The 12,145-nt window shown below is 35.7% G+C and overlaps 2 protein-coding genes across 6 annotated transcripts; one reads left to right on the top strand and one right to left on the bottom strand.

Annotated features, from left to right (window-relative positions):
• The first annotated feature begins 135 nt into the window (after positions 1 to 135).
• Positions 136 to 2,309, top strand: LOC110180354 (tRNA (guanine(9)-N(1))-methyltransferase Trmt10A). The gene is made up of 2 exons (XM_020948016.2): positions 136 to 1,828; positions 1,901 to 2,309. The coding sequence occupies exons 1-2, from the start codon at positions 1,090 to 1,092 to the stop codon at positions 2,152 to 2,154; spliced, it is 993 nt and encodes a 330-aa protein (XP_020803675.2). The 5' UTR covers positions 136 to 1,089; the 3' UTR covers positions 2,155 to 2,309.
• LOC110180361 (uncharacterized) lies at positions 2,167 to 11,402 on the bottom strand. Of its 5 annotated transcripts, none has more exons than XM_020948021.2 (4): positions 10,824 to 11,402; positions 9,179 to 9,630; positions 4,417 to 4,721; positions 2,167 to 3,934 (listed from the first exon to the last, which is right to left on the bottom strand). In XM_020948021.2, exons 2-4 carry the CDS (start codon positions 9,259 to 9,261, stop codon positions 3,153 to 3,155), a joined length of 1,170 nt encoding a protein of 389 aa, XP_020803680.2. In that variant the 5' UTR covers positions 9,262 to 9,630; positions 10,824 to 11,402; the 3' UTR covers positions 2,167 to 3,152. The 5 variants fall into 5 exon arrangements, with proteins under 5 accessions (XP_020803680.2, XP_020803681.2, XP_020803682.2 ...); XM_020948022.2 differs by having other exon boundaries at positions 10,801 to 11,026; XM_020948023.2 differs by having other exon boundaries at positions 9,179 to 9,627; positions 10,824 to 11,021.
• Positions 11,403 to 12,145: the final 743 nt, after the last annotated feature.

The raw sequence follows: 12,145 nt of genomic DNA on the forward strand, positions 1-12,145 counted from the left end.
TAATTTCAAAACGAAAACCCTTTCTGTGCTAGTTTTTAATAGGTTAACAAATAAGCATATTGAGTTTAACATTTTTAAAATTTCAATTTTTTTTCAATTTTTTTTTTTAATTTTAGCCCTTTACAAAATTTTTTTTCAAACATGGCTCGAAAGATTCGCCTGTTGATGCTGATCAAGAATATATATGATTTATAGGGTCGAAAATAACTCCTTCACGTAGTTTCAAGCTTCTGACTACAAATATAATGTCAATATTTATTAATATTTTTATATGAACAATTTTCCAACAAATTAAAATTTTTAAAAACTCATAACTTCTCCAAAAGAGCATTAATTTTAATTTGGTAAACTTTCCAATGCTAGTTTTTAAAAGGTTAATACATCTGCATACTCAATTTATAATTGAAAAAAATTATAATTTTTATACGTTTTTTTTTTGACAATTTGAAAGACATAAATTAAAAAAAAAAATGTTTTTTAATTGTTTTCTGTCTGAGATACCTAGTTCGACTCGGCTGTTCATACTGATCAAGAATATATATGATTTATAGGGTCGGAAATGACTCCTTCACTGTCTAAAACTATAATAAAGTAGATAATAATAGTATAAAAATTGTCTTAGGTACTTAAATATTTATTTATTTAGCGGAACACTAATCAATAATTATAAAATCTTAATTAGTTCAAATAAAACTGTGGGAAATTTTTCATAGCCTACTTTTGCGTGTCTATTTGAAATGATACAGAATCGATATTCTTGTAGCTTTTGTATGATTTGTAGTTTTTCGTTTGAAATTATTTACTCAAAATGCCCATAGAAATCTTGAAAATATATATTTATAGAAAAATATATATTATATTATAAAAAAATATTTTATATTCTATTTAACTAATGATACAAATTTAGAAATTTAAGGGAACTTCTTAAATTTTCTTAAATTCGGTAAACAGTGTGACCAGTTTCCTAGACAGCCGATAACGATGGCTGTGCCCGGTGTGGATGTCAAATTTATCGATAACATTTGTCGCATGCCGCAGCTGTTTTGCTGGAAAATAACAAACCAGAGAATTTAACTTAAACTTTCACACATGGAGACTGCAGTGGAAGTAGCAGAACCAGTGACCGCGCCCCAAGCCGTGCTCAGCCTGAACAACTGTCCGGGCACCACTCCTGGCCAGCCGCTGAGCAAGAATCAGCTGAAGAAGCAACGCAAGTTGGCCGAATACACGGAGCTGAGGAAGTTGCGCCGGGAAAGGGAACGCGAGCGCCAGAAGCAGAAGCGCCGCGAGGCCAAGGAACTCGGTCTGCCAATCCGCACGGGTCCCTCCCGCAAGGAGCTGAAGAAGAGACAGGTGACTGCCTCCGATTCCTCCCTCTCCGTGGCCATTGATCTGGATTACGATGACTTGATGCACGAGCGTGACATAGCCAAGTGTGTGAAGCAATGCCTACGCATCTATACCATCAACAGGCGGAGCTTGCATCCCGGCAAGCTGCACTTCACGGGCATCCGTAGCAATGGCCATATCCATGAATCCTTTCGCAAGAACGACGGCTGGGAGAACTGGCATGTGGAGTATCACTTTGATCGCTCGCACTTGGAGTTGTTTGAGCATTCGCAACTGGTTTACCTCACCTGCGAGTCGGACAAGGTGCTGGATAAGCTACAGCCGGGCACGACCTATGTGATTGGTGGCCTGGTGGATCACAATCACTGGAAGGGTCTGTGCCATCAGCGGGCCACGGAGGCGGGTTTAAACACCGCCCGGCTGCCGCTAGGCGAACATGTGGACATGAAGACGCGCTCCGTGCTGAGTACCTATCATGGTGAGATCACATTTAAGGGTTTTGTAAATTAAATTAGAGAGATATTTACTAAATGCTACCTTTTTCTTGCAGTTTTTGAGCTGCTGAGCAAGGTGGCTGCTGGCCAGGACTGGACAACGGCTATATTGGAAACTATACCCTTACGCAAGGGTGCCAAGGCCAAGGTGCCTCAAGGCAAAGAAGACGAAGAAGAGGATGCAAAGGAAATGGAGCATCAGGAAGAGCAGGAGGACCAAGTGAAGGAGTCTCAGGCAGAGCCAGAGCCTGAATCCAATCAGCTAAAGTCCTCTGAGCAGGAATCCTCATCCCCAAGCTTAAATAGTTGACCCCATATCGCATTTCGAGGTCTTTTTGATTTTTATTTTAGTTTCTTTTGTTGTTTTTACAAAATCACATTTAGTTTTGTTTCGCAAATTAAATTACAACTTAAAATACATAGCGCAAATAATAATAGTAATAATAATAGAAAAAAAAACAAGAATATAAGGTGTATTTACTCGATTTTATATATATGGTAGAACGTGCAGTGATGATGGCCAGCGGTAACAAAAGTCACCCAAGTTCTAATTTCCATTATATCTCTCTTTTCTTCTATGTTTTGTTTTAGTGTTATCTTCTTTTTTGTGCACGTCATATGGCGAATGTTAAAAAAAAAAAGATATATATTTATATATAGATAGCACCGAACCAGATTTTGTTGTTGTATTATAATTCCTTAATAATTTTTTTGTTTTGCTTTTTGCCTGCTGTTGTTGTTGTTTTTTGGTGTTTGAATTGCTTGGATTTGGGTTCAGATTAAGTAGATTAACGCCCTTCTATATAAACCATACATATTAGGTGAGTGTGTTTGTGTGTAAGTAGTATATGTACATGTCGCATACTGTCTCTCTGTTCCTTGTCGCAAATAAAAGCGAAACAAAAAGTTAAAGGAAAATACAAACTATAGTCCATAATTATAGTCATAATAATAATAATAATAGGATTAAGCAAATAAGATTAAACAAAAAGTATAAACATCAGAAAACATTTTTGGCTTAATTTTAAAAGGATTAAAGTATATAGTAAATTATATAGTTTAGTTTATATATGTATCAGTTTAGCAAATTATACTTGTGATACAACTGATATCCACCGGGGAAACTATACATAAAACCAACTCCTATGCCGCCTTCGTTCGTTCATCTGTCTGTCTGCGTGTTGTGTGTGTTATGTCAGCGTGTGTGCTTGTAGTATGTATGTTTTAGATAATAGCTTTATATATAATACGGCATAAATCGCACCCGGATACCGATCCATAAACCAGACCAGATCCGGCTCCGATACTTTACTTGAAATCATCCGTTTCAAGTATCTCAAAGTCACTCTCATCGGACGAGTCCAAAGCGGTTACCATGCGTCGCTGTTGCTCCCGCTGACTCGCTTCATCCACAGTGGCTACGGTAGCATCTCCACCACCAGCAGCAGCTGCTCCCGCTCCCCACTGCACCAAACCGGAGACCAAGCTGGGCAGCAGTTTGCCGCTATTGGCCAGCAAAGTCTGCGCTTGGGTTTTAACCGCAAGCGCCACAAGTTCACTGGCAGGATCCAGCGTTGAGGAAGAGCCATCGGTTAGTTGACGCAATTGCTGATTGCCACGCGTCGCTGAATCCACGGTGGTGTGATCGGGGAACTGCAGCCCCTTGGACAGACTCTCCTCCGACGATGACGATGTGGTCGATAGCGATGAATCGCGCTTAAAGTGTCCCTTTCGGAAGTTCATATCATCGCGCTCGCTGTCGCTCTGCTTGGTCGTTGCCACAGCGGCGCTGTGCTTCTCCTGCTGCTGTTGCTGCTGCTTCTTGGAAGCCAGCGGGGCCAGATCATCATCCTCATCCGTAGAGTGCTCATCAATTTCGGGTATTACATCCGGTATGAGCAGCTCTGAGGGAATGTCATCGCTGCGCTCATCATCCTCCTCGTCGTTGGCATCTGTGGGTGAGCTTATGGTGGCCACATCGCTAGCCCGCTCCAGTACAAACAGATTCGTTTCATTCACATCGGGCAGGAATTCATCATCTGCCTCCGCCTCCAAGTTGTTGTAGTTGAGCTTCTCCGACCATTGGAAGTCTGCAAAAAGATAATCAAGGGTTACTATGGTTCAGTTAAGAAGGTAAGCTTAGCATAATGATATTTAGTTACCAAGATGGGGATTTTTTCTTGATAGAAGTGCCGATGGTTAACTTTATTAACTTTAAATGTACCAAATATTCATATTTGCAAATGAATTTGGTTATATTTTCAGTAAATAGTTTACTGTACTGTATAATGAAATGGTTTCTTTTTTTGTCCCAAATAAATATTGTGTAAATTATTAATAATTATTTTCTGAATGAACTTGTTCATCTTGATGCCAAAGGTTCATTTGGGAAATAATTTCTTCATGATTTTGATTCATTTTTGTACCAACATTTAATTATAGAAATAGACTGGGAATGAATCTTATTCATAATTATGCTGAAAATGAATTTTAAATGAATATATTCATTCCTTTACGAGATAATTACACTCTTAATTAAATTCCCTGTAATTTTTCATTACAATTCACTTACCCTTGTGCTCAATCTTTAGCAGCTTAAAGTTGTACTTGGTGGAGACGAGGGCAGAGACAACCAGAATGGTGAGCACCAATGTGGAGCCGGAGATGAGATGCCCGAGCACGGCCAGGGTGCCCAGGCAACCGCTGCTGACCAAACAGAACATACTGGGGCTACTATGACGCCAATCCTCGATCCTTTGCAGCCAGACGTTAATCTTTCCACGCAACTCGTCCGTGGGCACAATACGGAAGCTGCAGCGTGTCCAATAAATCCAATAACCAAGTAATCCCAGAAATAATACGCCCAGTGGTCGTACCCTGGAAAAATCACACACACACAAACACACACAACAAAAATATACGTTTTAGATCTTTCTTTATATGATAATTTTGTGAGATCTTAAATGGACTTTTGGAGAAGGCTCCAACTGATGGGGACAAAGGCTCAATGGATACTGCCAACTATAAGACCGAATCTCGATGATGTCTATTACGTTTAGGGCAATAATTAATAACAAATAAACCGGTGGTCAATCAGTGAAACATGTTCTAGCAGGAAGCAATACCCAGTTTCAGTTCATCTCCCCCAAAAAAGCTGGTCAAACCTGGTCGAGTGCGAGTGTTTGTTGTATTTTTTTTTTTTTTTTTGTTTCATTCTGTTTCTTACGTATTTTTTGGGGGGTATTTGTGATTTCCATTAAACCCCTAGAATATTTTTGCACACAGAAAACAGTGCATATCGAAAGTGTAAGGCGTTTTCTTTGACTTCTTTTTAATTTCTTTATATATATATATAATTACTTTATGAAACTATTTATTTTTACCATAAAAGTTCCCTCTAAGCAAGTCTATTAATCATGTTGGTAACTTGTTTATTTGTTTATTTATTTATTTATTTATATATAATGTGACTTTATCTAAGGGCAAGCTATGACTGCTAGTGTTTGTTTAAAGCTTTAGTTATCGGTAAGTAAATATTATTTAACGTTCTAAGCTTGCTGGTATTTATTATTAACACTTTTATATAACTTGTATTTACTTAATTCGCACCTTTATTTTATAAATAATTAAATAAGAATCTTAATCTTCCTTATTTATAATAACTAAATAAAATTCCCCTTTATCTTCTATGAGTCTATACCATAATCTTATGAAACGCACTGTTTTTGGGTGCCCAAAAAAATATAAATGTTGCGAAATACAAAGCAAAAAGTGAACGATGAACAAATTCCAGACAGCTGACGGAGGCAACGACTTCCTCGCCGCTAATCTATAGCCTCTCTATCCATATTTCCAACCGATTACTCAGACCCAACAAACTCCATTCCATTCCCATGGATAGTGATCACTGTAGTTGGTGGTAGTAGCTTTGTCTTATGAATTATTCAAGAGCTCTACTTGGATTCTAACCAACAGGAACTGGAAAGTATTATCAGCTACGGTGCTGCGATGCTTTGATTTATGGTCTGGAATTGCTTATATTTTTATTTATTTTTTTTTTTAATATTTGTATTATCAGCTGATTTTTCTGAACAGGGGGAGAAAAATAATAGAACTAATTGGTGATCACAAAACCTTAATGTTTCCTTGTCGTTGGGTAATAAGTTCATCTTAGAAATAAATTATGGATGATACTTGTGTTCATCTTGGAATCTATTTAAGAATGAATTTTTTCATCCTTGTTCCGAAATTATATCCTAGAAAATCATTTCTGCAGGAATTTGTTTTATCTTTGTATTGAGAATTCATTTTGGAAAGTTATTAAGACGGAAATTAGCCTGGAAATGGAATTATGTTCGGTTTTTTACCAAAAGTTCATCGTGGAATAAATGTAAAATGATTTGTTCATCTTTCAAAAGCAAATTAAATTAATTTAAATTTTTATTAAATGTTGGTTTTGATTTTTAGACTATGCGCCATATTATGAATAGTTTTGTTTTTGTTTGATAATAAATATCTATAATATATATATTTTACAAAATGACTCACATCAAAAGCTATATATTTGGTAATTATTTATGCCAAATTTTCCAGTGTTTTTTTTTTTGTGTAGCATTATTTCTATTTTGTTTTTGTAAGTATATATTTTGCCTGTTGGTCATTGTTTACTTTGTTATGTTTGCCTCTCGCCCTACGAAACGCGCTGACGACTTGTTTTGCTCTTGAAAAAGCGTCTAATTAATTATCTTGCTGTTTTTCTTGTTGTTTTTTTTATTTATTTTTTTTTTTCAACTAGCTCTGCTAATTCGCTGTTTGGATTGATGTGGAATTGAGGAAGACAGGGAGAGATTTCGAGGGTTCAGCGTTTTGGACATCGTTTTTTCTTATTTGCACGATCTGCTGACGATCTATGGCATTTTGCCGCAATTGAATGCATAACAACATCATTGTTATTGTTGTCAGTTGCTTTTTGTTAGCTATTTGTTCGCTATTTTTTTGTTGTAGTTCTTCTTTAGCTATTTGCGAGTAATACTAATACTGATACAAATGCAATAAGCCCGCACACAGAGAAGTGTCAAAGCTAGAAGCTAAAATCAGCAAAAGCAAATATCGCACAATTGTCCCCATTTTAGATACGGAAGCGGAGAGAGAGAGGCATTGTTACATGGTCTTATATGCACTTGTTGGCTACAGTGGATATTCCATATAAAAGTCATAAATAATTTAGTTAATTTTATAACCCTGTGAATATTAAAAAAAAATATTATTAAATAGGGTGAAGAATCCAATACTTTCTTGGGACTTCTTAAAAGTTTGCTAAAACCTTATTCATAGTTTTATCTTTGCTGTTCTCAGAACCCTAACATTTTCCTTTGTTAGCTTTAATATTTATGAGCTTATCAGTTCTAGAACCTGTTTTTGCCATCACCTATCATTTGACCCATATATTTTTTTAATCTTTGCCAAACGCAAAAAGCCCACTCATCACTCAACTCACTCTATCACAAAGTATTTTGTTTTGTTTTGTTTTCATTTAGCAATTGACGTCGTTAAGTAAAGATTTCTTGAATTTTAACAGCTTGCACAAAATGTAAAAAAAAGATGACTTCACCTTAAGTTACAATGTATTATGGTATTAGGCTGAGGTAAAGTTTATTACCTTTATTTTTTCCTGCAGCTAATTGGCAATGAGATTCCCTAAATACCATATACTTAATGATGCATAACTCTTTACTTAAACCCCAATATCGACTATATATATATATACTATATACTGCGTGCAGTTCATTCGCTGAATTTCATTTAATTCTTTTTTTGGTTAATTGCGCCACAGAGCACACAGAACGCTTAAAATGGGGCGAACCGAGAGGGTGTGGTGAGCATGGAGTGACATTTTCATATACATATATATGTATTTATATACATAGGTATACATATATGTACATCCATACGTACATATATGTAAAAAGTCAGAGCCAAAATGAAGGTGTAAGCACGTACAAAAAGATCGCCGGCAGACCAACTACACCAAGGGTTAAGTCAATAGGATCACTATAAATATAAACTAATATTTCCAATTTAATTTCTTTTAATATTTACAATTTTGTTAGAAATTTAATTCATAATTGAAGAGCAAAATTACTGATAAAACCTTATGGATAGATCCCTTACCTATCCTATTGAACGCTGGTGTGCTTGCACACTTGCACAGAAGCTTCATTTCGTTGGGCTTTTTACATATGTGGAACACAATCTATATGTGTGTGCATATACTAGTCCTAAAATAAAACATTGCAACTTTCAGCTCGAAATTGGCCACGCGACGACGACGTTCTTTCTTTCATTCTTTCTCTATTTTTCCTTTTTTTCAGCTTTATTATAGAGTATATATAAACTGTATGATGGGCTTCCTCTAGAGTGATTGCATTATATGGAAAAGAAATGCTTTCGGTTTTAAGTAATAACCAAAAGTCTGGTAAATACGACGACCAATTAAATGAATAATAAATTATTTCCATGCTTGAGGAAATCTTTTTAAGGCAATTACATATATATACATATATTTTAAGATCTTTTTAGTAATTAAAAACATTTCTATAGCTTTTCTTCAGCTTCCTTTTGAATTCTGTTTATAACAAGATAGGAAAACAAATTTGGGGAGCCAAAGTTTATATACGCTTGCAGTTTGCAATGGAATTAAAATCATAACTATTTTACAATTATCATATTATTTGATTTAAAATTTATTGAGATTTTTATATGACCATTTTATCAACCAATCAAAGTTTAAAAAACTCATAACTCAACCAAAAACTCATTAATTTTGATTCGGAAAGCTGTTCTATGCTAGTTTTTATAAGGTTAACAAATCTGCATACTTTATTGAAAATAAAAAAAAAAAAAAATTTTTTGAAATATTTTTTCCCAATTTTACTCTTTTAAAAATTTGAAAAAATTTCAAAAATTTATTTTTCTGCGGAAGATGGCTAGATCGACTCGGCTTTTCATGCTGATCAAGAATATATATGGTTTATAGGATCGCAAATGACTCCTTCACTTAGTTATAAGCTTCAGACTTCCTTCCAAAGGTATAAAGAACAACCTAGTTTGTTTACATTTTGACAGGGGCTTTCAATTTTATAAAAATATTATTTTCTACATCAGAAATGTGCACATTAAATGTTAACCTTCGCATTGATAAGAAACAATGTAATTGAAAGCTTATTTTTAGTCTGTTTTAGTTTCTTTTTCAAGTTCCTAGTTTCCGATTCATAGTTCATTTGTTCATTTTAAAAGGGTTTGTAAGCAAAATAAGTTTATTTTTTTATACTCACCAGGCCATAAGGATGACTGTGACGATGGCCGCCGCTCCGCAGTGGAGCATGGTTTGCGATGGACGGGGCAGGGCTTGGAACATTTTTTCGGTGGTGCTTTTGCTTCACTGCTTAGCTCTTGTTATTATTTTTTGTAAGGCTTTTCACCTGTTTTTGTGGTGTTTTTTTTTGTTTTGGTTTCCGCTCTTCGATGGCGGCTGGTTGCCTTCCGGCTTTCGATCCCTCTATTCAAGGAGACTTCCGTTTCCGTTTCCGACTCTAGCTCGCTCTCGATTGCGATTACTATTTCGATTTCAGCGTACCGTTTTTCAACGTTCGTTATTCGTCCCAGACAATCGAGTTACCGTTAGGCCAGGTCCTGGGATCAGCTGTGCGCATGGGCAGAGTTTCCCCCTCTCTCTCTTTCACACACGCTGGCTCCTTCCTATGGCTCTTTTCTTGAAATGCGGCTGCTGCGTAGAATAAGAATTAATAATACGAATAAATAAATAGTACATATTACTGGATGTTGTTGTCCGCTTAAATGGCAATGTACCAAAAACAAGATGAAAAGCGAAAACGAAAATGATTTAAATGTCATGTGGTTATTCTTTTCTTTGCTTTTGAGGGCTTGTCTCACTCACACATACACACCCGCACACACACCTACAGAGGCATTGCAATTTCAATTTTTGACCGACGGCGTCATTGGAAAAACAATAACAATTAAAAACAAAGAAAACTGCGTTGTGCAGCATGGAAAAGTGGCATGTTATTGCGACTTTCCCCCAAGGACTTGTGAAATGATTAACAATTCTCTTGGACATTTTTGTTTTTACTTGTTTTTGTTCTACTTTTATTCTTGTCTTTTTTTTCCTCCCTCTTTGTGTTTAGTCCGTTCACCGTACACCGGCTGCGTGCGAGCGAGATGGCCAGTGAGCGCGTGGGAGAGTGCGCGCGCGTGAGAGGACGGGGACGACATATATAGAGCGAGAGGGAGGGGGAGGCGCATGGAAATGCTTGGAAGTTGTGATAATAACAACAAAAAATAACAAAGCCACCACAACTAACAACAACTATGGGCGAAAAAAAAAACAAGAGGCATAAAAAAAGAGGTATAAAAGGCAAAGTTGTTTGGCCTTCGATGTCTTTTCAATTGCGTCGCAGAATATATACAACACACACACGCACGGCTCCGCTCTCACGTGTGCGTGTATGTGTGTGTGTATATGTGCGAAACTTGGCGCTTCTTGTTTTTGTTTTCCTTACACCTTGTACTTGTACCGTTCGGTTTTTCATTAATGCGAAAGTAAAACAGGGGAGAGCGGGGGGCTACTTCCAAGTCAAGTGATTTTCGCTTGAGTCACATTATTACACTTTAAGAAAAACTACGAATTTGTCGCAGACAAGGCGATTTTTGCAGACATTACAACCCACCCCTCCCCTGCTTTTCACACACACTCGCGCGCACACGCACACATTACATATTTAGAACGCAATTTTTTGGGGGGGAGTGAATGGAAGTCTAAGCTGGAAATTAACCGCAAAAGGAGCTACAAAAAAAAAACGCACAAATTCCTCCAGCACATGTTAGCAAAACAAATGTGAGACAAAAAAAAAACAAACGATAAAAAAAAACACACTTTTGCCAAGGCACTTTGCATACTTTTCGCCACAGCTGGTGGTATCCACAAACGGCTTAGCAGTTAATTATGATAATAATTTGCTTCCAGCAACTCCAAACAAATTCGATCGCGGCACAAGAACAACAACAACCGAGAAAACACAGCCGATCCGATGTCGATTTCAATGTCCGATAAACAGTGTGACCCCATGCGGAACTGTGAAATTATCTTGAATCAGTGTTGACTAGTGATGGGCATTAGAACAAGCTAGCTATCCTGACAACAAATAAGTTTAAAATTAATAAAAAATGACTAAAATCAAATAGTTTCCTTCAAATGCAAGAAAACATAAAGCATTATTATGTATTTAAAGGTTTTAATTCAATTAATTCGGTTATTATAAAACATTTTGCTTGACCAAATTCGTTCAACTGTCTTCCCATGTTCTATGCAACAAAATGAATTTTTTCTGTTCGAGAACTTAAATATTTAAAATAAATATGTTAATATATTAACAAATTTTAATCAAATCAAACATATATTTAGTTGGGCTCGCAATATAAGAACAGAAAATGTATGTAGCTTTTATCACATGATCTACACGTAACTATCGGCAAAAACACGATTCGATATATGTAGCCGTTTGTTTTACAAATAAAATAATATATCCTAAGTGCTCAAATATGCTAGAAAAATATTAAGAGTATTCCCCTATACGACTATATGACTAAATTACTGGAAATATCGGCATTGCATCAGCAATATATTTAGTTGAATGGTGCACGAACGCCATATGTACCCTTTGTGTTTTTCTGCGTAAACTTTATTATATTAATTATAAATATAATTATAAAAATATTTTAATTTATAAATTGGTATCATGATGGTCGACTTTTATGTCCTGTTCCCTATCAGACTAAAAATATCGCCAATACATCGCCGATATTTTTAGTAATTTAGTCGTACAGAAAATTCCCGCTAATTTATTTGCAGATTGTTATGGTATAGAAATTTAGTAAGTACCCATAATGTTAATTAAAATACAAATCTTAAATTGTATTAAAACTTTGATTTTTGATTTTCATTATATTCAGAGATTTCTTCAATGACTGCAAGCCTGAATGACTGAACATATCGAATGAGCCATTTGTATAGAAACATTTTTTTTCGTTCTTATTTTCAGTAATGTGGTCGTAAAGGGATCTGCTGATATTAATTGGTTAAAAACAAGTTTTAAAAATTCAATAACAACTAAATTATACATATTTTAATTTATTTTCATATCAAAACTTAAGAAAAATTAACGGATTTCAATGTATAACATTTTTGAAATTATCTCTAAGCTTTTCATATATTTTTTAAT

This window comes from Drosophila serrata, unplaced genomic scaffold (genome assembly GCF_035046125.1).
Source record: "Drosophila serrata isolate PLE 108 unplaced genomic scaffold, ASM3504612v1 contig_276, whole genome shotgun sequence".
Classification (NCBI taxonomy): domain Eukaryota; kingdom Metazoa; phylum Arthropoda; class Insecta; order Diptera; family Drosophilidae; genus Drosophila; species Drosophila serrata.

What these genes read in the sequence shown, in the direction of transcription:
- LOC110180354 (XM_020948016.2), top strand. Translation starts at nt 1,090, where the DNA reads ATGGAGACTGCAGTGGAAGTAGCAGAACCAGTGACCGCGCCCCAAGCC. An exon ending in CGTGCTGAGTACCTATCATG is followed by an intron (nt 1,829 to 1,900) that starts GTGAGATCACAT and finishes TTTTTCTTGCAG; the next exon opens with TTTTTGAGCTGCTGAGCAAG.
- LOC110180361 (XM_020948021.2), bottom strand. Translation starts at nt 9,261, where the DNA reads ATGTTCCAAGCCCTGCCCCGTCCATCGCAAACCATGCTCCACTGCGGA. An exon ending in ACAGTCATCCTTATGGCCTG is followed by an intron (nt 4,722 to 9,178) that starts GTGAGTATAAAA and finishes TGATTTTTCCAG; the next exon opens with GGTACGACCACTGGGCGTAT. An exon ending in GCTAAAGATTGAGCACAAGG is followed by an intron (nt 3,935 to 4,416) that starts GTAAGTGAATTG and finishes ATCTTTTTGCAG; the next exon opens with ACTTCCAATGGTCGGAGAAG.